The following is a 24,041-nucleotide window of genomic DNA, read 5'->3' on the forward strand; positions in this document are numbered from 1 at the left end:
ACAGCCATTGGCTTTTGAGAAGACTCATAATCTTTTCTTTGAATATTATTATAATTATTATATGGTAATATCAATTTGTTTGATGGGATAAACATTTATTATTAATTAATATTTATAATACAAATAATGATAAAATACACAATACGCTGGCACGTCGCGTATTTAATTATAAGTGTATTAATATATTGTTATATCTGGGCAAATACAGTTTTCTTTCGATACAATGACACATTTGTTACGTCGAGTATGACAGTAATAAGTATCTAACGATAATATAAAACGAAAATAATAACGATAATCTAATCTCACACACTTGCGACTCGCGAAAACACACTTGCATCTTATGAGTTGACTTTTATAACAAGTGGTATGTATATAGCATACTTAGTGTTGTACGATGTTACAGACTCGTATAGTGAAGTACAACAATGACGCAAAAATTATGAAAATTCTAGAATGTTTGCGAAACCTCAGCAAGTGCCTGGTAGCTATATATATATATATACATAATACAATACACAACTCGTTAGTTCGTTACAAGCCGCAGTAGTAGGTAATATGCAATATAATATTAATAATTATAATTGTACATCATAACATTCATAACATTCATAACATTTGTTTCATTATTTCTTTTTTTTTCACAATTCGAGTGGAACTCAATATTTATAAAATATTTTTTATATTGGCACATGGGCGGTGGCCGCGCACAGGTAAAATTTTAAGGAGGGTCAAAATAAATAAAATCTCAAATGTAAGATAGTAAAGATTTAATGTTATTTTCACATATTAAAAAACGTTTAAATTAGTATAGAAAAAAATAGAAAATCTAATAATCTAATCTAATATATTATTCCGTATCGGTAAATAAGAACTGTAAATTTCTTCTTTTTATTCCAATCATACATATAATTAATGAAATCCTGAATGGAAATATCCTTGTTTATGTTCACTCTCTCACGATGAAGGCTAATCATACACAAGCGATTCATATTATTTTTTGTCCAGGGGGGCAAGAACCCGATCCCCCCCCCCCAATGGGCGCCCATGTATTGGTATCAGTATACTCTTTTGTACTTATCGTATTCTTTTTAAAATAATTAAATTAGCCAAATTCAAAATAAGTACGTACCTATTATAATTATGATATGCAACTACATAATATTATGAAAGGTACAGGTAACCATATCTGATTTCGGAATATATATACATATAAGAAATACATTATTCATAGTAGAAATGTTGTAGTTGCATTTTTTAGACGTTTCACCTCTCCAACCTCCTCGTAATTTTCATCTTCTGGACGGTCCTGCCTGATGACGATGATAGTCAAACATTAATTGGAAGTAGCGAAAATCTTAAATTTCATTCCGATTCATCCAAATGCTTCGCATTTAGACGTTTTGCTTTCCCTTCCCCTTAAATGTTTAGACCCTCAAACTTAATTATTGAACGCTGCGTCTTTGTTAGCAGTGACGATATTTTTCACATTCATATGTATAATACGTGCATAAATGGATAGTGTTCCAGTTTTACCCCATTTTAAAGCCCATATACGCAAAAGTCAGCTGCTGACTACGTTTCTTAGACTAAGTTTCTTAACTTGATCAGAGTATTATATTATAAGATGTATAAAATGAGTATGTACCGAGATTTTTAAAGGCATAAACTATACAATTAAGTACGTCTCCAGGAAATTTTTTGACAAATCTGGACCAAAAGTTTTGTTTTCTATAACGGTTGAAGCGTTGGAAAGCGAATTTTTCCCTCCCAGAGGGTGATGAAGTGAGAATCCCCAAAATTTTTGGCGATAAAATGGAAATTCAAAAAGTTTTGAAATTCAAAAATTCTGAGCGTATCACGTCTGCAAAGTCGGGTAATGACAGTCCTTAGGTAGTAACAAAAATCTGAATTTATATACAGTGAATAAAATCAATTCGTATATGATCAATATTGAATACTGCAGGTGGCTATGAAAACTACGACACACACAAAATATCGACCAGGCTTCCAACTGTGTTTCCGCAGCAGGCCCCCGCACACTGCAAGTATATCAAGTAAAACCAGAAATCAACAAATCACACCACTATATACAGTCTCAAATCATTATCAATGCTTTGTGTATGACGTGCTGTTTACAATGTCTGTTCTGACATTCGTGGTTTCTGTCAGTTCAACTCTTTTTAATGTTTATTATGATTGGAATACAAATAATACAATCATATTATATAGGTATGATAAATAAAAACAAAACTTATTTAGATAAAAATGTGTTTGGTAACAGTGTTTATTAAATAAATTATATATAAAAAGAAAGAAAAGAAATCGCCTAATATAGGCTACGTTCAACACGTAAATTAAAAATAGGTTAAAAAAAACAATCATACGTACACGGTATACGTTGATGGATACATAAAAAAACACGTAGGTCACAATATCAAAATCTCGCAGAAACGAGAACATCGGGAACAATTAATGATATTCATTCGAGTTGTGTGACTTGATACCTTGCTTACAATATATAAAATATGCAACAATAAAACATATTATATTGTGTACATACATAATATTATATTATGATATAAAGATAGTGGAAACGCGTAGTTGGTCAGTGACGATGTGCGAGGCTGCACGTACGCCGGACAACGATAGGGCACGGGACACGCTAGCAGCTGTCTCGTCGATCGTGTCCGGCGTGGATCGCTAGCCGCCGCGTCGGACGTGTTGTCCGGTGGCAGCGGCACCGCGGGGACTCGACTGCGCGGCATAGTAGACGACGTGTTGTCCCCGCGCGCCTTCATCACATTAGTAGCGAACGGACCGCCACTGCGTTCAGACCGACTCGCGTGGTCGCGTCGTACGCGATAAATAAAATAATCATAATGACAATATGATACATTGTGTCAATATATAATATGTTCATGGTCTCGACGTTAATATCATATACTAAGCGTGGTGTATACATAAAATTAAATATCATATTATGTATATTACATATATGTATATGTATATGTATAAATAAAATAATGAATAATTATGTATATAATATAATATAAAAAAATCACACACACACACATACATCAATAATAATAATAAATAATTTATAAAAACTTTTGGAAAGTACTCAGAATTGTACGAATAATATTAAATTATATAAACACAATAATATTTATTGATATCGTATATTGGAACAATTAACAATTTTGTCCGAACCAACATGATATTACACTACACGCGTATACGAACAATATTAATAGTAATAACATTATAACGCGTTTATCGTAATGTTATGTAACCGTGTTTATAAGATTAACACACATAAAAGGTAGTGAGCGCACGCGCGCGCGCGCGTGTGTGTGTGATCGTGTATAAAAATAACGTTTGAATATGTACATTATATGTATAAAAATGAGATCAAAGAACGCGCCTGTGTACGACACGACGGCAGAGTGTGTGAGAGAGAGAAAGTGTTTGAGAAATAATATCATACGATCGATATTATACACTAATAATTGTTTTTGATTATTACATTACTATATTGGCGCTCGCGTCGTCTTCTTTTGTGCGACACACAAAAAAAAAAAAAAAATAGTAGTTTGTCGTGGTAGCCGTCGTCGTTGTCGTCGTCGTCGTCGTCGCCTTCCGTCCCGGTCCGTCCGCGAAGGGGTAAAAATCCAGTGGTGGACCGATGACGTGACGAGGGGACGAATGATGTTGGAATGGGAAATGTGAAGGTATAATATAGTGTCGGTGGCGGCCACGACGATTATTTGAATTTCGTCTGTGGCAACACGGCGGCCAACAGCTTGGCGTCGGCCACGGCGTTCGTGGTGCACGTGGCGCAGGTGGTGGCGCCGGCAGCGTAGGTGGTAGCACCGGTAGCGGCGGTCGTGGCCGCGTGCACGGGCACCACATACACGTTGGCGAGCTTCTTGCCAGGAACGCGGTGGTGGTACTGCTGTTGTTGCTGTTGTTGCTGCAGCACCTGTCCGAACCCGCCCTTAACGGTATCGTCATAGCTGGGTGGAGCGAACAGGTGGTATGGTGGGGGTGGCGTCTCGGGCTTGTAGTTGCCGCCGTAGTGCTGTCCGTGGTTCCGGATGCCGTACACGTGACGGCGCAGGTACCCGGCGTGCGGAAGTTCAACGGGGCGACGCGTGTAGATGGGATTGCCGAAGAAAAGTTCAGAGCACGTGACCACGAAGAAGAAGAGCACCAGGCCGCCAAACGCGGCTAGGTACCACACGGCGGACAGCGCTTCCTCGTCACCCACTGCACCGGACGTACTTTCATCGTCTTCCGTATCTGTTCAAAAAAAAAAATAAAAAATAATTATTAAATTGTCAGTTATATTACCTATAATATTATCTTTTTCAGATTTATTCAAAGTAATCAGGCGATTTTTTTACCCCCTCCTGCCTCCATCGACCATTACTAATAATTTATAACACGATATATTATAAGTAGGTTGATATCTACTAGGTAAAATAAATTGTATGAACCCATAGCGATTTCGTAACGACGCCGGTTTTGATAACATATACTATAATATTTTATGATGATTGAAATCGATTGGAGTAATTTGAGAGCCAATTACATTTTATAAGCAGTATTACAAAAAAATCAGATGTAGAATTATCACGAGAGGCAAAATACCCGATTTTGTCGTTATATATTGTGCATATTATACAAAAAAGTTGGTCGTTTCAGTGGTAGTGGAAGGGAGAAGGAAGAAGCAATATGATCAATTTTGCACCTACTGTACTCACTTTAAAGTCCATTTTCCAAACAAGAACCAATAATATTAATCAAAAAACTATTATGTATAATATATAAATGTATATTATGTGTATAATAGACTGTTTACAATATATTAATATCATAATGTATTTCCGACTTTCCGGTTCAGTCTAGATTTCTCTGATGACGTCATTATTTTATTTTACGACGGAATTTGACTTTTTGGCTTTACGTATCGATTATTCTACGTTCTATATATTTTCATAATCCTTCAGATATTTTACATTGAAGTAGGTATATACTATATTACAGTGTATACCGTTCGTATATATAATGATTTGTATATTTTGTTGTTGCTCGTTAAGAATTACGCAATGACCGTATTATTTGTCGTTTGTCGCGGCAGTGCGTGATGTGCAGTCATAAATGCGGATTAAGAATTAAGATATATATTTCAAATATATACCTATATTGTGTACTATAGTAATAATAATATCATATTGCTGCAGATGCGTGAAACGATAATGATGAAAGTGTAATCGTAGTCGAAAAAATTAACTATGAAGTATAAATTTTACTATAAATTCGGTCTCATAATTTTACGACTCCAGGATTTAAAATATTATTGTCGATTAGACGCACTCCTAAATATAATAAATTACATTTAATAGACTTATATTACAGTTTACCGTAATATTTACATATATGTTTTGTACGTATTAACAATTTATTATCAAAAACCAATAAATGTTTCGTCATGACACGTAATTAAAAAACTATCAAATATGGTAATAACTAATAAAACACGTCTATGGTACCTATCTTGTTGTAATTAATTTATAATATATATACAAACATTATATCATTACTTGCTAATAGCCGAAAAAAAATAGATTATTTAAGTAAAACAAAGTTGTCTACAGGAAATGCCGGTTTACGTAAATATAATATACAGATAGGGGTTGAACGTGCGGAAACAAAACGCAATCTTACAGCAGGACTCTGCGTAAAATGTTTAAGAATATTATAAACATAATATTTTTATTTTGTCCAACTGTCGCATTATAGAAAAGCAAATGAATTTCGCAATAATCTGCTGCAGTCGATTACAATAATGGGAACGCGTATTATAACGCGACATATAGGTTATAATACTATATACCTACCTAATAAACCTCTCTCAGAGTTCGAATATAATATTATTACGTTGGTATTAAGTGGTCTTGGAAATTTTTAAAACCTGCCTAATGGCTATTATTTTTGCACCACACCTGGCAAAATGTGTTTACCTACAATCTACATATTAGCCACGCCGCCGCTTGTCTGGTTCTCCGGATGCCCTTGTAAATGTGAAACATTACATCGTTCGATTTTATTAGAATTGGACTGCAGCGACGAAATAAAAAAATAATTCACGAATAAATCTCGAAACATCCGAACGCAATTATTATTTTATGTTTTTAAATCCGCAGACACTCGACGTGTGCGCACGATAACGCGATGTTTAATACTTAAGGTGATATAATATTGGTCAGCAATAAAAATAATAGTCGTTCGAGTGCAGAATACTTATGGATGACGTAGTATTTGTTTATGATTTTATTGGCGAAAATTTGCAAAGAGGATTAAAGTCTTTACAAAAATTATTATCCATCGCGAACAGATTAGATAGATGAAACGACTATAATGTTACAAACAGTAAAATTATGCAGATAGTACCCAAATAATATTTTATAATAAATACGTATAATAATATAATATCTCGAGACGATAAGATGGGCGATATTGAACACTCGAAATGAGAGGATTAAATATTATTGCAGTATCGATGGCAATTGTATGATTTAATATAGTAATAATATGTAGAAACGCCCGTAAAATAATGACTATTTTTCGTGTTTCGGCTTTTAACGGTATTTTAGTGTAGAGTAATTTTTTACTAAATACGAGAATATGAAACTCGACTTTAACATGTACATAAGAAACCGTAATGCCCATATATTTGTAATATAAAGTAAAATTAAGTTTAGTATAGATATATACAAGAGTCAAGAGTATTGGTTAATTTTGTTTTTACATTTTGGAAACGTATACTTATATTATAATTAATAATTATGTTTGCGAACAATTCTATTTCTAATTATAATTGTCCACAGGGTGACACATAAATATTTAAATAATTCGACGTTTAAAAAAAAAAAAAACAAAAATATCTAATTCATGACAAATATGTACGCATATTAAGTCTAGCTATGCATTAATTATTATCGTGTTAGAATAACCGAAAAACACCATTCTGTAAGTATCAATAGATGTAGATAGCCAACATAGGCTAGGAATGGTTTATTATATGATAAGTAATAATTATAATGTTATGATATAAATATTAAAATATTTATAATATGTATGGTATAATAACATAAGTACATATTATTATAGCGAAATGTCAACCAATCTGCGTATGTTGCGAACAAAAAAAACCTACTACCGTCACCTTGTTATTATCAGATGGCACGCGCGTCACTATTATTGTCATAAATCATAATGATATAGATACACCGCAAATCACATGCCATGCGATCTCAAAGGTATTATTGACACTAGTAAAACATGCCGGTAAACCCGCGGTACACACTCATAATAACAATTAAAGTTATTAACTTATTTCTTTCAAAAACGTAATATGAAATAAACGTGTACCTAGTAACTGTGTAGGCAATTGTTATTATTACTTGCGTCAGATTTAAAGGCCAAAAAAAATGTATGTTATAATAATTATTATTATTATTAACGATAAATGACCGTCGTTATAAAAGAGTTAATAAATTACATTAAAATAATTTCGTAGAAAGGCGTAATAGAAATAACAGTACTCACTACGGAAAAAGTAATTAGGAAAATTCTCCGCCGTTATTGTATACACGCGACTTCGGCACGTGGTATGCTCGCAAACCTCGCGCGACTCATTCATGTGTATATTTGTGTGTGTGTAAGATAGCTGCTTGACACTTGTTGACCGTTGTTTATTATTTCGTTCCGAGGAGGTGGTTTATTTAATAGGCAAACGATTTGGCTAGAGACCGTTTGGCGTTTAAGACAAAAACATAAATTATCGAATAAAAACGACGTGTCTATATATATATATATATATAATATATAAATAATATATTAAACGTCATGACGTGGTAAATATCAGAGATATTCCAAGAGAGAGAATCAACGAAATAACACGGAATCGGTGCAAACGATGTTCACTATATATACCCATTATACCCATGCATAACGTAACAATTCTCAACCGAATCAATTACAACGATGTCGCGGAAATCAAACGACTTATGACAGGCAAAGGGGTGGGATAACACCTCCAATCGATTACTGTTGTCACCGCACGATATTCACGAAAAAATTCCCGAAATTAATTTATTCACCCTCTTCCCGCCACCCGTTTTGCCCTAAGTGCGAGCCCACCCGCCTATACAGACTTCAATTACACAATAATCGTATCGCGATGATGCTTACCGGTAATGTTGGCGGAATTTGTGTAGTTTTGAGCGTTAAAGTTGTACGTTTCGGCGTTGTTTTTGATGGCTGTCGCTGGGGCATTTCCGTCCACGTCAATGGCTCCTTTGGACCTGAACATCGAAGTGTCTGCGAACAAGAAAAAATGTCGACGATTTAGTAAAACCGATCGATGCACGTGAGTATACGTCACATTATATATTATTATGATTACGACGGTTACGTCGTCAACGCGGAAAACAAACAATATTTAATGTTTATAATAGCACGATACGCAACAATAACATAATATTACTAATATTAGGTATGTTGAATATCAGAAACGTCATAGTTTAACTATAATTGTTTATTAATATTATATTATTACATCAATCGAAAATTATAAGATACCGCTATACCTATGATATGATATTTTATTATTATTTGAACATCAGCTGTGATTCGGTGAAGGGGGGGGGGGGGCGAGAGGGGTTCATCACGGTTATTGTGAATCATTCGCAAAGGTCGCCGACCTCGAGTGCGCGCGCGCGACCGACGAATGCGTGTACGCGTCGTTTTGTCCGGCTCGGGATCGGGATCTACGACAAAAAACATAAATATCGTAAATAAATATTGTAATAAATAAATTTAATAAATAATAATACAACAGCGATGGTGTGAATAATAATAACAACAACAACAGTCACGTTTCTCGTATCGCCAACGAACCGTTTATTGGAAAATAATATTAATTTATTGTTTTTGCGACCACGATCGGTTTGGGCGCAATAATAATATTATCATCATCATATGGCACGGCTACAATACAACACTACGCGCAGTTTGTTTATGCGACGACCTCGACGCGTCGTTTTTACGCCATCGCCGATAAAAAGAGCGATTTTTGTTGTTGTTTCCGACGTCGAGCCCGCACATTTCGACACACTTCAATGTTTATGATTAGGATTGTTAAAATGGAGTCATCTCAGTGATAATATCGTATTAGCTGTTCCCTTCGTTAAATATTAATTCACAATCATGAAAATATTATTACAGCGTGTGCTGACACGTGCGTTGTCCGTCGTCTATTAGGATTGGTCGAGGGTAAGGAGAGGGGTACGACGACCTAGCTATGGAGGACACAAAAGAGAGGAAAAGTGTGTGTGTGAGAAAGAGAGATATTATGAGAAGAGAGAGAGAGAGAGTGTGAGAGAGTGAGTGTGAGGGGAACTTTTTCGTTTCGTAGATGAGATTGTTTTTCGCCTCTCCTAACCGAGAAATTCCGTTACCGATCTATACATTATACACACACGATGGGTAAGCAAGCATTCCGTACATGTTATAATAGGTATTATGGTCCGTACATTGCCCGTGTATTATAGTATTAGTTTATTATAAACGAAGACATGCTCGATGTGAAAATAATAATACTACATGTCTACAAATCGGGCCATCGGCGGGGCATGAGATGCCGAGAATATTCGATCAGCGTCGTTGTATTGTGCCTATTAATCGAACGGAAATCGAGCAAAAAATTATAGTCAACATTATGATCATCTCGGTAGTTTCGTTTGGAAATCGTAGACGCTCGAGCACCACGTATATAAATGGGGCACGAGGGTGAACGATGTTGGAACTTTTAAGCACATGGTACTGGTACGCCAGACGGATGACGACAACAACGATATCATCATAATGTTATGTCGCAATCATTATTTTACGAAAAGGGAACGGTTTAAAACTGAATGATGATAAATGATAATAATAATATTATTATGGAGAAACGAAGATTTCGGCTGAGTAACCTAACCAAGCAAGTAAGCACGCACGCACACACACTCAGTAGCAAACCGCGCGAGATGTGGGTAAGCGGAACTCGTTTTCTCGCACGTACACCAACCGCGTTGTAATATTATTATTATTATTATTATTATTACTATTATGTCGCGACCACGCGATTCTTCGAACAAAGTGCAGTAGTGTTACACTTGTATTGGCGTATTAGCTCTATAATATAACTTAGTTACATCGCATAATGATATTATTATCACGTACAACACGTCAACACGACGACCGGAAGTACCAACAAAACTTACACCTTCCCGACGATCCATAAACGAGCGCGGAATAATAATAATAAAACAGTTCGTCGCCGATCGACGGAGAGTGATTTCGGTTAAATTTTTCTCACCGATTTCGAAACGCATAGCTGATAACACCACGAATAAATAATAATAATATTATCGTAAGTCGTATATCATGCGTTATAATAAATAATTATATTATATAGGCCGAATAGCAATCGCACGCTTGTCGTCCTCGTTACACGTGCGAACGGCGGCGCCAATGCACTATACGGGCTCATAATGTAATACGCGACTACCGCGCTGATTGTTTGAAGAACAAAAAACAAAACAAAACAAAAGCACGGGAGGTAATAATAATTATAATTTATAACAATAATAATGCTGTTTGTTGTTATTCCCAATATCATATGTCGTAGTAGAGTTGTTTTCGTTCATACAAAGTGTACAAGCCAACGTGTTTTTTACGCGATCGTGCCACCACCAAAAAAAAATAGTAGTTATTGTCTATTGACGATAATATAGTATTATAATATTGTAATAATATATGTCGCACCATCGCCGTCCGATCGCTCGTGCTGACGTATAGGTATTACAAAGTTTGGTTGTTTTCGTGCGGTCGTAGCGTGTTCATTTTTTTTTTTTTTTGCCACAATTTTAATAGCCAGCTTGTGTGTTTGCCACATGTGTCGCATCAATTATTGTTATTGTTCTACTGCGATGTATTATTATAGGCTCGTGTGTTCGGCACGTATGTTATAAAGCTTAATTGACAACGAGAAGCGAAAATAATAATAGTATAGTTCTCTTATCGTATAGCTGTAATTGTTTTATTTTTCGAACAAAATATAATATTATTAATGTGCGATGACGAGATGAGAATAATATTATGACCTTTACGAACAACACTGATAAATGGGACCAAATCTGCCGCCAACTCTACTGCAATTGTCAGTGGGGGTGAGAGGGGGCTTGGCAAAAAATTTTGTTCGATTTGGATTAAAGGTAGTTTGTCCCATTTATATCCATACCATTGTCGTTATGGCAAAAAACACCATACTCCACATACGTGGCGGTCGAAAAAAAATTAACACGTCTCGGATTTAGGGCAAACGGTAAAATTTTACGCGAAAGTGACCACCGTCGACGATCGGTTGTAAATGCACGTACACAGGTACGCTTTATCGTTGCAACATAATAATTTTATACGCGTGTAACCGGACTAGGTACTGTCTACGCAAGCCCACTCGGCTTACCAGAAGAACTCTCCGTACGCGTGCGATTCAATTCGGCGATAATAATATTATTCTTATCGATGCGAGCGCCGGTCGGCCATAATAATATAATATGACTGATACGCGAATAACGTATTATTTGATAATATTATAAATATTTTACCGCCGACGACCGTACCTATAACGTGTTTAGTAATGTTTAATATTACTATACTGTTGTGTACTATCAAAACGACGAAGACAGTAGTGACTGTCTCAAACTCTAAAAACGCTTCTACGGTCACGTACAGTTTAAGAATATACGCCGATACTGCAGATAACGGCTTGAACGTATACTTGGATCGTCCAAGGTAAATTGATATGTCGTCCACTAATATGGCGATAGACGTGTGAAAAAACATTTTTTTTTTTTTTTTTTAATGAATTTTTTTATTTATTTAAAATATGATGCAATTACTCGTAGTAATAGCCCTTTACAATTACTATCGTTTTCGTGAAATCGCACATAATAATATATTTGTTGTTGTCCAAGCAAAGACTGACCCGCGAGTGGCGATCGGGGTGAGCAAGACAGAATAATGGTACAGCCAATAACTTCATAGGTATCTACGTAACTCCCTATTATAATTCACAAGTACCTATATATTATAAAAATAAATAGGCATACAGTATTATGCCTATTTTTTTTTCGTACCGGTCGCGGCGGACGAACACGTGTTGAGGTAGGACGCGGACGGACGTACGAAAAATGATGATCGAAAAACGAGTCTCACCTTTCATTCTGGTCATCACTGTGGCGGCGTCGGTGCACGACGCCAGTGCGGCGGCGACGGCCACGATCACGGATCTGGGCACGTAACAGCGCGCGCTGGAAGCTGCTGATGGCGACGTCATGTTCGGACGGGCTGATCGTCGGCGGAGGTGGGCGGCTGCGGCTGATGCCCGCTGATGGTCGTTACCGGCGAGCGAATGTCGTCGCACCACCAGTGTGTCGGCTTGTACTGTACAGCAACAGTTGTAGTCGTAGTCGCAGTGCAGCGGCAGCAGCAGTAGTCGTTACGGCCGGTGCTATAGTACGCGGAGCGCGCCCGCGTGTGTGCGTGCGTCCGTCGTGAGCTGCACTGCGTGCGCGTATGTGTGTGATAATCGTCGTCGACACACACGTACGTATATTATACAGTATCAGTAATCAGTATGAACCGTGGTTACAATATTGTTATTGTTACGACGAAAAAAAAATCACTTCGGGCGCTTGCGAGTGCGCGTCGTCCACGGAAAATTACGACAAAAAAAATTGCTCAAATTTTTATTCAAAATGAACGGTTGTTTCGATTTCGAACTCGACCCAAACTAACTTGAAAAACGCAAACGTTATATATTATCTATATACTATGTTTATGGCGTACGAACAGAACTGTTTTGCCGGCGGGCACTTGTCGTTCCTATGAGACGAGTGAATGCGCGTAACGGATCTTATATATTGTATTACCAGACGGCGGCGGCGACGAACCGCGGGGAAAGGTGCGCGCGTGTATTATCTCGGCGGCGGCGGCTGCGGCGGGTTGTACACGCGTATTCAGTACGGCTTACGCGCGCGCGCCCACGTTGATCAGGAGGGTAGCGGCGGCGTACGAACAAATTAAACAGATAAGCCAGTCGAAAACCCGGGACGACGACGACGTGCCAACTGCCAAGCACTACTACAGTCGGCGCGCGTACGCGTACCACGTGGTAATTACCGCGCGGCGGCGTACCTATACCTCCGTCGTGGAGACAGTGACGCGTGCGGTAAAATATTCATATTATGGTATAATAATATTTGAAATCTTACCGATAATAACTTGCAATATAATATTATTTATTAGGTACGTTCGTTGTGGTTGACGTTATTTTCGTTGTCAATGTACGGGTAAGCAATATTAATGATAATATGAAAAATATTATGTTTTTTGCGGTAAACTAATGTGTATTATTTAGGTGGTCGCCTACCGGTGGTAACCAAGATTTGTATACCGCACGTGGCGGCTCATTGGAAACTGGAGAAACGCGCTTGCGATTTACGATAGCCTAAAAACATACCTTTATCGTTTACACCTGCCGACCTACCCTACGCACATCCAAGAAGTTTCACATCATAATATACAGAGTGAATATTTAATAATTATTTTTTCCATCATCGTTCACCCTTAAAGTGACTTGGTTTTTAAAAATATTTTACATCCTATAACGTTATATAAAATATACATACCTAGTACCTACCTACAAATATAGCCGCGGGTGAGGACATTTTCAGGGTTCATAACGCACACACCTCGAATGTATATAATATTATAATGTGATATATTTTATATTATATTGAGGGGGTTAATATTTAAATTGGATTTTTTTGTATCAATTTTACTGCGACGTTGGTTAAATTTGTTAGAATCACTCACGGATGTACAATATTACATTAAATATTTAATTATTTTGACGTTACTGTAGTAGATTCAAAAAGGGATTAAAAAGAAATACTTTCGGTTTCACGGTGAATTATTCCTCATATTAAGCTGATAAAAAATGCTTTGTGGTGTGTTTGAAGACTTGAATCCTCTATCCCTATCTCCCTCCACCCGATTGGTTGTATACTATTCATCTCGATGTCGAAGTTTTATAAATTAATAACACTCTGTTGAGCAGTATTTTACTTCCGTGCCATTTGCCACAGTTGTATATATTTCTATCTACCCATATATCTTTTGGAATTTTAGACTGTTGCTAAAAAAAAAAAATAGGCCAAACAATATCGTTAGAACGTATAATGGAATATAGGTATATTACCGGTTTTCGAGTTTAGAAAGATCATTTTTGCATATATTTCTTCCAATTATTATGCTAAACACTAAACAGTATAGTAATACTATATTAGTATAATAATATTAATTGTAATATGCATAGTATCCTATAGTGTATATTCGTATATAGCCAACGTTCTGAACTGATCTACTTAAACGATTTTATATAGAAATAGCCCATTAGTAATTTGTTATTTATTTATTTGTTTTTTTTTTTTTTTTTTTTTTTTTGTTCTACATCAAACGTTATAGATTTAATGAATGTATTTGTTTAGGATACTGCAAGATCAAGATTAATTCCAAAAGTATCGTGTAATGGTGTTCAATCATTTGCTTATTTGTTTTTCATCATCGTTTGATATTATTAACAGTGCAAATTGAATCAATCATGATTGATGTTTTTAATTTGTATAATTAGTATATGAACTTATTTTATCAAAACTGCAGTTGAGTTATTATTTTATGTGTATGCTTCAAAATATTTTAATCCAATAAAGCTAACTAGGGATACACCTGCAAATGAAAATTTTAAATGTATGCTGTAGTCTGTAACTATATACGCCAACGTTACAATATTTTTCGATTTGTTGATTTATGCATTTGATTATCCAGTTTAAAAAAATTAATATAACTAAATTATAATAATATTGTTAACGAAAACCGTAAAAATTTCATTATATTCAGTTTAAATGTATAATTTAAATTAAATAAAACATAATATATAATATGTATACATCTATTACACATATTTAAAGATTTCTAGTTTCTACAATACGAAACGACTACTGAACTACCTATATACTCTATTCAGGTCAAGATTGAAGTTATAGGTGAATTAAATATGTACCTACCTACAGATACCGTATATTTGTTGATTAATTAGTTTTTATATTATTTTTTCATTGTAATGTTATACTCATACACCATATATAGAAGTGTTTTGTTGTTACAATTTTATAGATGTAGACAAACATTTTATTAAAACTAAAATGTTTTATTTGTGGATTGATTAGTTTTTAAATTATTCTTTTACTGCAGTACCATACTCATGCACCATTTATGGAAGTGCTTTCTCGTTATAGTTATATTAATTAAAAGAATGGTAAGACAAATTTAAAACTGTCTCGAAGACCGAAGCATAAATCATTTTTTATTATAAAAATGTTATTTGAAGTTTGAGTAATTTTACCATTATTTGTAGTATATTTTATTCAATATTAATTGCATTTTACTATTAAATAAACTAATAATATTATTTATATATATTATTACTAATAATTAACTAAAGTGAAAATTGAAAAATAGCTATTGTACTAACTGTAATATGAAGTCATATAAAGACGGTAAAATAAAACTATCGAATATAATTGAGTAAAAATAATATTCGATTATTATTCGATTATAATATAAAAATCAAATAAATAGTTATTTCAAGTCAAAAAAAATTAAGTTATTATTTGACCTTGATCAATACGAAAAAAATTGTTCAGCCGTGAACAGAGTGTAACCTTGAAATTAAAATGTATGTTTAATTTGATGACAATATGCGAATGAATAAAAATTATCTGAATAAAACTTATCTGAGTAAAACTAACAGTATCGAAATATTCACATCCCTCAAAATAAAAAATATTTATGTAGTATGATAAGTGTAAAATTATAAAAATAATATCCAGACAGAATATTATAGTAAAACATTTTACATTTTAATGCGTTAGTTTAGGTAGGCAACTAACTACTTAACCGTTTTTTTATTCTTAACTGATGACAGGTTGACAGGGTAACTTAAGACCATGCAAACGTTCATAATATCTTCAATAGTAGGTATAATGTGTCAATGTAGACAACAAAATAAATAAAATAGTCTATATAAAATATAATCGTTGTAATTTTGAATACGGAAGGTTAATGAGTAATGACTAATGACAAAATATTGTATTCAATGTATATTAAAAACTTATTTTTTAAAACCACGTCTACCTCAAGATATTCTTCTATCACAATCAAGCGAAGACGAAGACCAAAATTAAATTACCACTAAAAATAATTATTCTAATATTAGCATGTTTAATTCATTTTCACTAAATAACTAACTAATAATATCAAAATTCACAATTTGTAATTGTCATTTGTAAATAGAACGTTAAAAAACTTGTAATAGCATTTATAATATGCTGAAACATTTTAATTTTAATAAATCAAAAAAAAATCTTAATACTGTTAAAAAATGGAAGCATATTGTCCAACACGTATATTGACTGCTTTAAGGCATTTACAATAACCGTTATTTGGAATGCCTACGCTAATGTTCCAATAATTATTATAAAAACCAAAATTATCTTTTTTTAAATATAATATATTAAGATTATTAATTATTATTATTATTTATATTAGTATTATTTTTAGTTCTTATCAGATTATATGTTATTAATTATAATGTCGATAGGAAGGTATTGTTTGATAGTTAAATATACAAAATATTTATGTGATGACCTTATGGCATTATACTTATCATACATATAATTTCATAACTGGATATTGTTACCTATTACATTATGACAGATATATAAATATATGTACTATAATATTTATACATAGGATCTATATATCTAAAATACTTAGTGATCATAATATAGCATATAATAGTATATTAGTATGTATAACCTGGAGGTCGCAAAAATGTAATAAGAGATTAGAATACAACAGTTAATGAAATTATGAAAACATATATAATTATACTGTATATTATGTTGAAACAGAACCATATTTCTAACACTCATGATGTATAAATCCAAATTTAAGTATACAAATGACCGATGAATTAATTTAATTTTTTAAACGATTAAAATCTAAGTAACAAATTCAAAAAATTACATATTAAGTGATGCATTTTAGATTTCCATTAAACCTATAATACCTAGAACTATCAAGATAAGTAATATTGACTCTACTTCTATTTGCCTTAGCTTATTTTAGGGGTCCACGCTTTCTGCTCTAGTCATCATAAAAAAACAAGTATGAACCAAGATTGAGTTTTTAAGAATATTTACTGATTGTTGTTCCAAATTTAAAACCTACCACTTTTAATTGACTCACAAAAATTATATCAAAATATCCTAGAAGGTAAATATATAGTTTTATTAATTAAAATTAAAATTATATGTACCTCTTCATTCAATTCTTCTAATATTATTTTAAAATTAAAATTTCATATTTAATTTTGCATTGCTTTGGTGCTAGTTTTCTGTGAGTTTGTGTAAAGAGGAGAGAGGTAAGTTGTCTTATAAAAATTTTAAGGGGTCATGGGAAATGGCGCGCGATTGATATTATGTATAATATATACAATTTTAACTATAGTGACGATAATAACAATCTAAGTCCTACATATAAAGTCAAACATAAATTTGAAGCACAGTGGCAGAATATTGTGAAAAAAGCATTCCTAAGATATGGTTCTGAAAAATGGTTAGTATTTACTCACATTACATTTTACATCAGCTAAAATATAAAGGAAATTCAGTAAAATATTATTTTGTTAATGTGGTCCTGCTATTATAATAACGACCTGCTCTTTGTTCAACACTTTCTATGATAAAAAAAAAAATCAAGTCACTTGTACTTAACATTTATAGTCACAACATACTGAAATTTAAACCGATTGTAATTTTTGAATTTTCTAGTAATTATAATAAAAAGGAAAAAGTGAAAAACAAACAATCTAAAGAATTTATCCAATATATAGGTAGTGTTAATATCATTCTAAATATTTAAACTGTTATTAAGGATATGATGTATTTTTTTAAATAATTTGTATATAACTAACTGTTTCACATTTACTTGTTGTGCCAAAGTGGTATAGATTGTAGATTTCATAAAAAAAGAAATATATACTTAAACTGAAAAAATGTTTTGTCACAACAATTTCAAAATTATAGCTGACTTTTCTTACAATATTTAAATCTTTTATCATCATCAAATTAGGATAATGATGACATAATCGCAGTATTTGTAAGTTTTGAAACACTTTAGAATTTTATAGTTATCGTTAATTATTGTCGTATTAGTAAGATACACACACACACATATATATATATATATTGGTGTCATATTAATTATTATATGATGTTATATATCATGATTATATTTTACATATTAGCTCATTTTTAATTTGAGTGTTTATATGGTAATGATTTACAATTCAGTAAGTAAATTCTCATTTGTCATTAGATAAATAATAATTCAAAATGTCGAATTTGCTTTTCACCACTTATGAGTTGTGCGCTGATTTTGCTGAAGTATAAAGGATATAAAATATAAGCAAAATGATTCATAATTTTGTGAAAATATTAATAAATGCTGATTAGATATAATTAGATATTTACTATTTAATGAAAAATGAAAAATGTTGAACAGAAATACATTCATTTTATTCGAAATTTTTATTTTGCAATACAGTAATAGCAAATATTTAAAATAACAATAAATTAATAAATATCAATTTGAGTAAATAAAAAAAATAATACTTGAAAATTTAAATTGGTAAACAATTTGATTTCGTAATTTAAATTGAACTCCGATTCTTTTCTAGGGAGTAGAATCCTTTATTGGACTTCCATCTATAAGTAAATATTCATAGAATTGTTATTGTAATACATTATATTTTAAATTAATATTTCATAACTTCAAAGAAGAAATAAATTACGTCAAAACATATTTTACAGATTCAAAACATGATTTTCCAAACCTAAGCGTTAGAATAATATTGTACATGAATAATTAATTTTGCTTTTATTTTTCTATTTACCTATTTATTTTGTTTTTGTTTTCTAAAATGTTAGTAGGGTGTTTTGGTTTTTCGTCAAGGCGAAATGTTATATGAAGGAGAACCTACTATAGTATGTAGTTTTATATATTATGCATATAAACATATAGCCATAATAGTAAATACCTATATAATATACATTATACACTCATTATACACATATAGAACGTGTGGTAGACAGCAATCAAGGACATGTTTACGTTACAGCGGCGTAAATAGTTGTTGTTTTGGGTCTACAACTCTACATGAGCTAATTATTTATTTGGTTGCATGTTAATTTGACTATTTTAATGATTGTAGTATGGGATAAACCTTTCAATAATAACAACATCAAATTAATTATTGTTATTGTTACTATCAATACAGTCTCGTTATTATCCGGTTAATACAATATTTTTATTCTTATAAAGAAAAATATCAATAAAAATTAAATAACTATATACTTATATCGTGGAAAAATTCATGTTCTACAAATAATATTAATTTTAATCACAAATTCTATAACTAAAATTATCAATTAAGGCAATTAAGTTATTTAATTAATCTACCGAACTTAAGTGAAAAAAATTATAATTTCATAGAAATGCGTATTTCAGTCTTGTCACTAATGAGTAGTGATGTCTTTGGGTTTAATACATCGAGGTTACTGTAATAATGAGGGAACGATTTTTGATTTGGATTGAAAGTTAAAATCTTGGCTATTAAAATTTAAAATAGAAACATTTTTACATTTGTAATAACAAAATAATTTGCAGTCTCGTGGTTGAATTTTGTCAAAATTAAAAGATAACCATTGTCCATTACATTCATCGTAGTTTCGTTCAAAATCTAAAATGTATAGTTAAATCTTTTTATGTGTTGAATAGGATATAATACATAATATATTAATATAAATATATAATACATATGAGTGAGGGCTAAAATTATGGATAATAATATACTGTATGCTCATTCACATTTTTTCATTTAATTATGATTTACTCAATTTAAGTTTTTTTGACATTTTAAATATTCTTAAAGAACGTACATTAAAATTCTTTAGGTTTGTTGTGCTATTTAAAAAGTCTGTTACAAGTTGCAGTAATATTAACATATACTTTGCAAATGATAAACCCTATTTTTTACTGGATAATTTTTTGACAATTTTGATTTATCTAATTCAAAATTCGAACGAGTTCCTAGTTTTTCAATTATTATATTATATAAGGGTAGATAGTAGCCTAGTTTTACAATAACATAAAAAATATATTATTATATTGGATCTAGACATCTACTATCTAGTATTTATTTTTTTGAATAAATTATAATTAATTGCTAAATTATTGATTGTAAACAAGCGATATGTCATAAAAAAAATTTGAAGTTGTTATCACCTCAGAAGTTTAAGTATACATAACATCCTAAAAATTTTAAAATAATATGGTCTTTGAAGTATATTTAAATATTTCAATAATTGGAATTTGAATAAATTCATTACTAAAGGGAACAAGAGAGTTGATATGTTTAATGGATCACTCTGTAGTCTGTAGATACCTATAATATATCTGTGTAGGTAACCACAAGCTACCATCATCTATAAGATATTATAAATACTTAATGTGATCACCTAATTTAATAGATTATTAAGAAGAGAATTTTTAAGATAGCAATAATTTCTTACATTTAAAGATTATAACAGTAACTAATATGCATTACTAGTTATTAATTTGTATGTCAAATTAAGAGATACGAAGTATTAACGATTAATATTGAGTATTTGAGTGCAATAGAATGATTACAAATTATGTTTTACATTTCGTACCAAATATCGTATCATGACGTCTTAATAGTGTAATATACGCAATAAATATATCATACGATGTTGAAATGTCAAATGGATCACATATAACCAAGAAGATAATAAACTGGAACATTGGAGTTGTGGAGTGTGCCGAACACTTTTTTTTCATTAGGTACCTAATATAAGGACTATGATTTATCAATTTGTTGATGACTGATGGTAAACTGTATTGCAACCGCGTTTAAGTGTGTGACCACATAATATCAGTAAAGACATAAGTGGTTTAATGCAATTTTGAGTGTTTAACAGTTAATAACACAGTCTATAGAATAGATTCAAGAATGATAGAAAAATCTTAAAAAGTGATAGTTTTGAATAGTAGTTATCTAAAAATTCCATTATCATCGGGAAATAAAAAAAACAAACACAATTAATGTAAAACTAGTGTAAGACTTATATGAATATAATTTTGAATATAGGTTATTGTTGTACGAAAGTAATGTCATTGGTGATTTACAATCAAATATACTTAATACTTATATTTAATAGCTTATAAAATGTACCTACACCATACATACACCATAATAATATACACTAGAAGGTAGGTAAATGTTTGTATTTGTATAAATGAATGCGGTGCTATTCAAACGTTCATAAAAAAAATAAATTATTTTTAATAAAAATATACCTATATTCCTATTTATTTTACTTTTTTACCTCTCATAACAAAGCATCATGTATTTTGGAGCTCGTATTTTACACAATATTTAAACTATTAAACTATTTGCCCAACTCTAGCATTTTCAGGAAAAATTCACGTGACATAAACTCATTGAAGTGAGTATTATTTATTAACATTTAAAGCTATCCAAATGGCAAATATAATATTCCAAGTCTTATAATATTTTAATAGGTTAGGTTAGTTACTAATATTATAATTATTGTATGTACGCCAGTTGCCAGTATATAAATAACATTAATTATTATTTTCAGTTATACTTAGCAATGTTAGCATATTAATATTACAGTATTACGTATTACAATAAATTACGAGAATAACACTACAATACTACTAATGAAAACTATAATTTAGGTACAGTTTATTTATAAACTTTAATTGCTAAAATTATTTGAAAGTGGATAAGTATGTACAATGTTCTATAATAACATTTTCAAGTACATAGTATAAATGTGTAATAATTAATTATAAATGGTGAATACACTCATAGTAATAGGAATATGAATAATTATTAAATAGGTACTATTACCTATTTGAAATAGCAAGATGCATTCAAATCACTAAAAAAATATAATAATTTGTTTATAATCTATAATATTACAAATTATGTTAGTTTAAATATTTAATATATTTTGAACAATTTAGTAAGTACAAATCAAGTATCTATAATAGGAATTAAGTGTATATAAATTGCATTCTTTTTTAAAACAAAAAACACTTGTAAGAGCAAGATGCAAGTACACTTAGCACCCTGAATTTTAATGCTAATACCCTGAATCTCGTGATTATCTTAAATTATAACTAACACTCATGAACATGTAGTTCTACCGGGTGAAGATAGTCTATATACGACATAACAATTATTCACAAGGAAAGAGATATAGAAAGGCAGTACTTAATAGATGTCCAGTGTGATTAAATATTCCTAGTATAATTACATTGAAATTTCTTACATTAAATTTGGGGGGCCCTATAATAAAAAAGCTTGAGAAGCACTGCCTTAAAAGATATATTTAAAATCTCAATAAATCCACTAGTCATGTATCTTGAAAAATTAATTCGAAATATAATCGTATACAAATCTATTAAGATGCAGGGGCGGGTTTTATCACTCACCAAGGGGGGGGGGGGCTAATAGAGGTTCAAAAATTTAGTTAGTTGTTTTTTAAGTCTATATAAAATTTAAAATTATAGATTATATTTTTGATTCCCTCGACCCTCATAAGTAAGTCATTGTTTTTTCACAATAGTGACAAATTTTAAATAGTTACATTATTGGTAAAAACAACATTATTGGTATAGATTGGAAAAACAATCTAAAAATAGCTTGAAGCCTAAATATTCTAATATCCACAATTAATAATCATATTCATCAATGACGATTGACGATATTTCATAATAATTATTAATACATATATCAATATATCATAATACTTGGCTTTGTAAAATAGTTAACTTAGTTCCAAGGGGAGGGGGGCTATTGCCCCCTTAGCCACCCCCTTAAACCCGCCCCTGTTAAGATGTGTTAAGAAAAAATTATAAATTTAATTATTTTTAACCATTTATAAAAACTTATAAAACAAAAATTAACAAATACGAGTTAAAAGTTTATAATAAATAGGATTTGTAAAAATATAAAAAAAGTAGGTATTAAAAGATAAAAAATTGGCTAAAAAATGTTTAAAAGACCTAAAATTAAAAAAAAAAAATTAATTAAAAAAAGATTTCAGATGAAGTTTGTTTGTACTTAATTTAAGCTCAGAGTTAAGAAAGTTATGTTGTACAATAATCTAAAAAATAAATAGATTTTCCTAGAAATTCACAGCCCTATAAAATATTGATTTAAATCTTCAATATAATTTATTTACAGAGATATCTATCAAATGCGACGGATATAAGGAGAAGTATCGGCATTTAAGGAGAATACTAAGCCCGTTACGGTTTTGCTTCCTCTAAAATTTCTTGGGTGCTTAAGCCCCCTTAATATTTTTGAGTGATTTGTGCCTATGGCCACCATTATAGAAATACTATTGAGTATTGACAGTTTATGACTAGCAGCCTGAAAATAAGTAACACCAATAGGTTCATATTTATATCATAGGCTATAAACGATGGCACTGATCTAAGATACAATTATTATGTATAGTAATACAATTGCGTAGCCAGGAGGGGCTGAGGGGGTTTCAGCCCCCCCCCCCCTAAATTTTAAGAAAATTCAAAAATTATTTTAATGGTCTATGATATTCACTCAAAAAGTCTTAAATTGTATTTTACTAATTTTAAATTATCATTTTTATTTTATTAGT

General features: G+C 31.7%; 1 protein-coding gene and 2 long non-coding RNA genes across 4 annotated transcripts; 2 read left to right on the forward strand and 1 right to left on the reverse strand.

The window, feature by feature from the left end:
• The first annotated feature begins 557 nt into the window (after positions 1-557).
• On the forward strand, positions 558-2,261 carry LOC149056260 (uncharacterized). 2 transcript variants are annotated; one of them, XR_016191429.1, is made up of 3 exons: positions 558-713; positions 1,694-1,893; positions 1,967-2,261. It is a non-coding gene; the product is annotated as an uncharacterized LOC149056260 (long non-coding RNA). The 2 variants fall into 2 exon arrangements; XR_016191430.1 differs by having other exon boundaries at positions 1,694-1,876.
• Positions 2,255-12,976, reverse strand: LOC107161499 (uncharacterized). The gene is made up of 3 exons (XM_015507930.2): positions 12,334-12,976; positions 8,263-8,391; positions 2,255-4,305 (listed from the first exon to the last, which is right to left on the reverse strand). Exons 1-3 carry the CDS (start codon positions 12,452-12,454, stop codon positions 3,767-3,769), a joined length of 789 nt encoding a protein of 262 aa, XP_015363416.1. The 5' UTR covers positions 12,455-12,976; the 3' UTR covers positions 2,255-3,766.
• Positions 12,977-13,265: 289 nt separating this feature from the next.
• Positions 13,266-15,125, forward strand: LOC149056261 (uncharacterized). The gene is made up of 3 exons (XR_016191428.1): positions 13,266-13,469; positions 13,538-13,706; positions 14,670-15,125. It is a non-coding gene; the product is annotated as an uncharacterized LOC149056261 (long non-coding RNA).
• The last annotated feature ends 8,916 nt before the right edge of the window (positions 15,126-24,041 follow it).

Source organism: Diuraphis noxia, unplaced genomic scaffold (genome assembly GCF_037042655.1).
Source record: "Diuraphis noxia isolate RWA-SAM2 unplaced genomic scaffold, SU_Dnox_SAM2 contig0004, whole genome shotgun sequence".
NCBI classification, from domain to species: Eukaryota; Metazoa; Arthropoda; class Insecta; order Hemiptera; family Aphididae; genus Diuraphis; species Diuraphis noxia.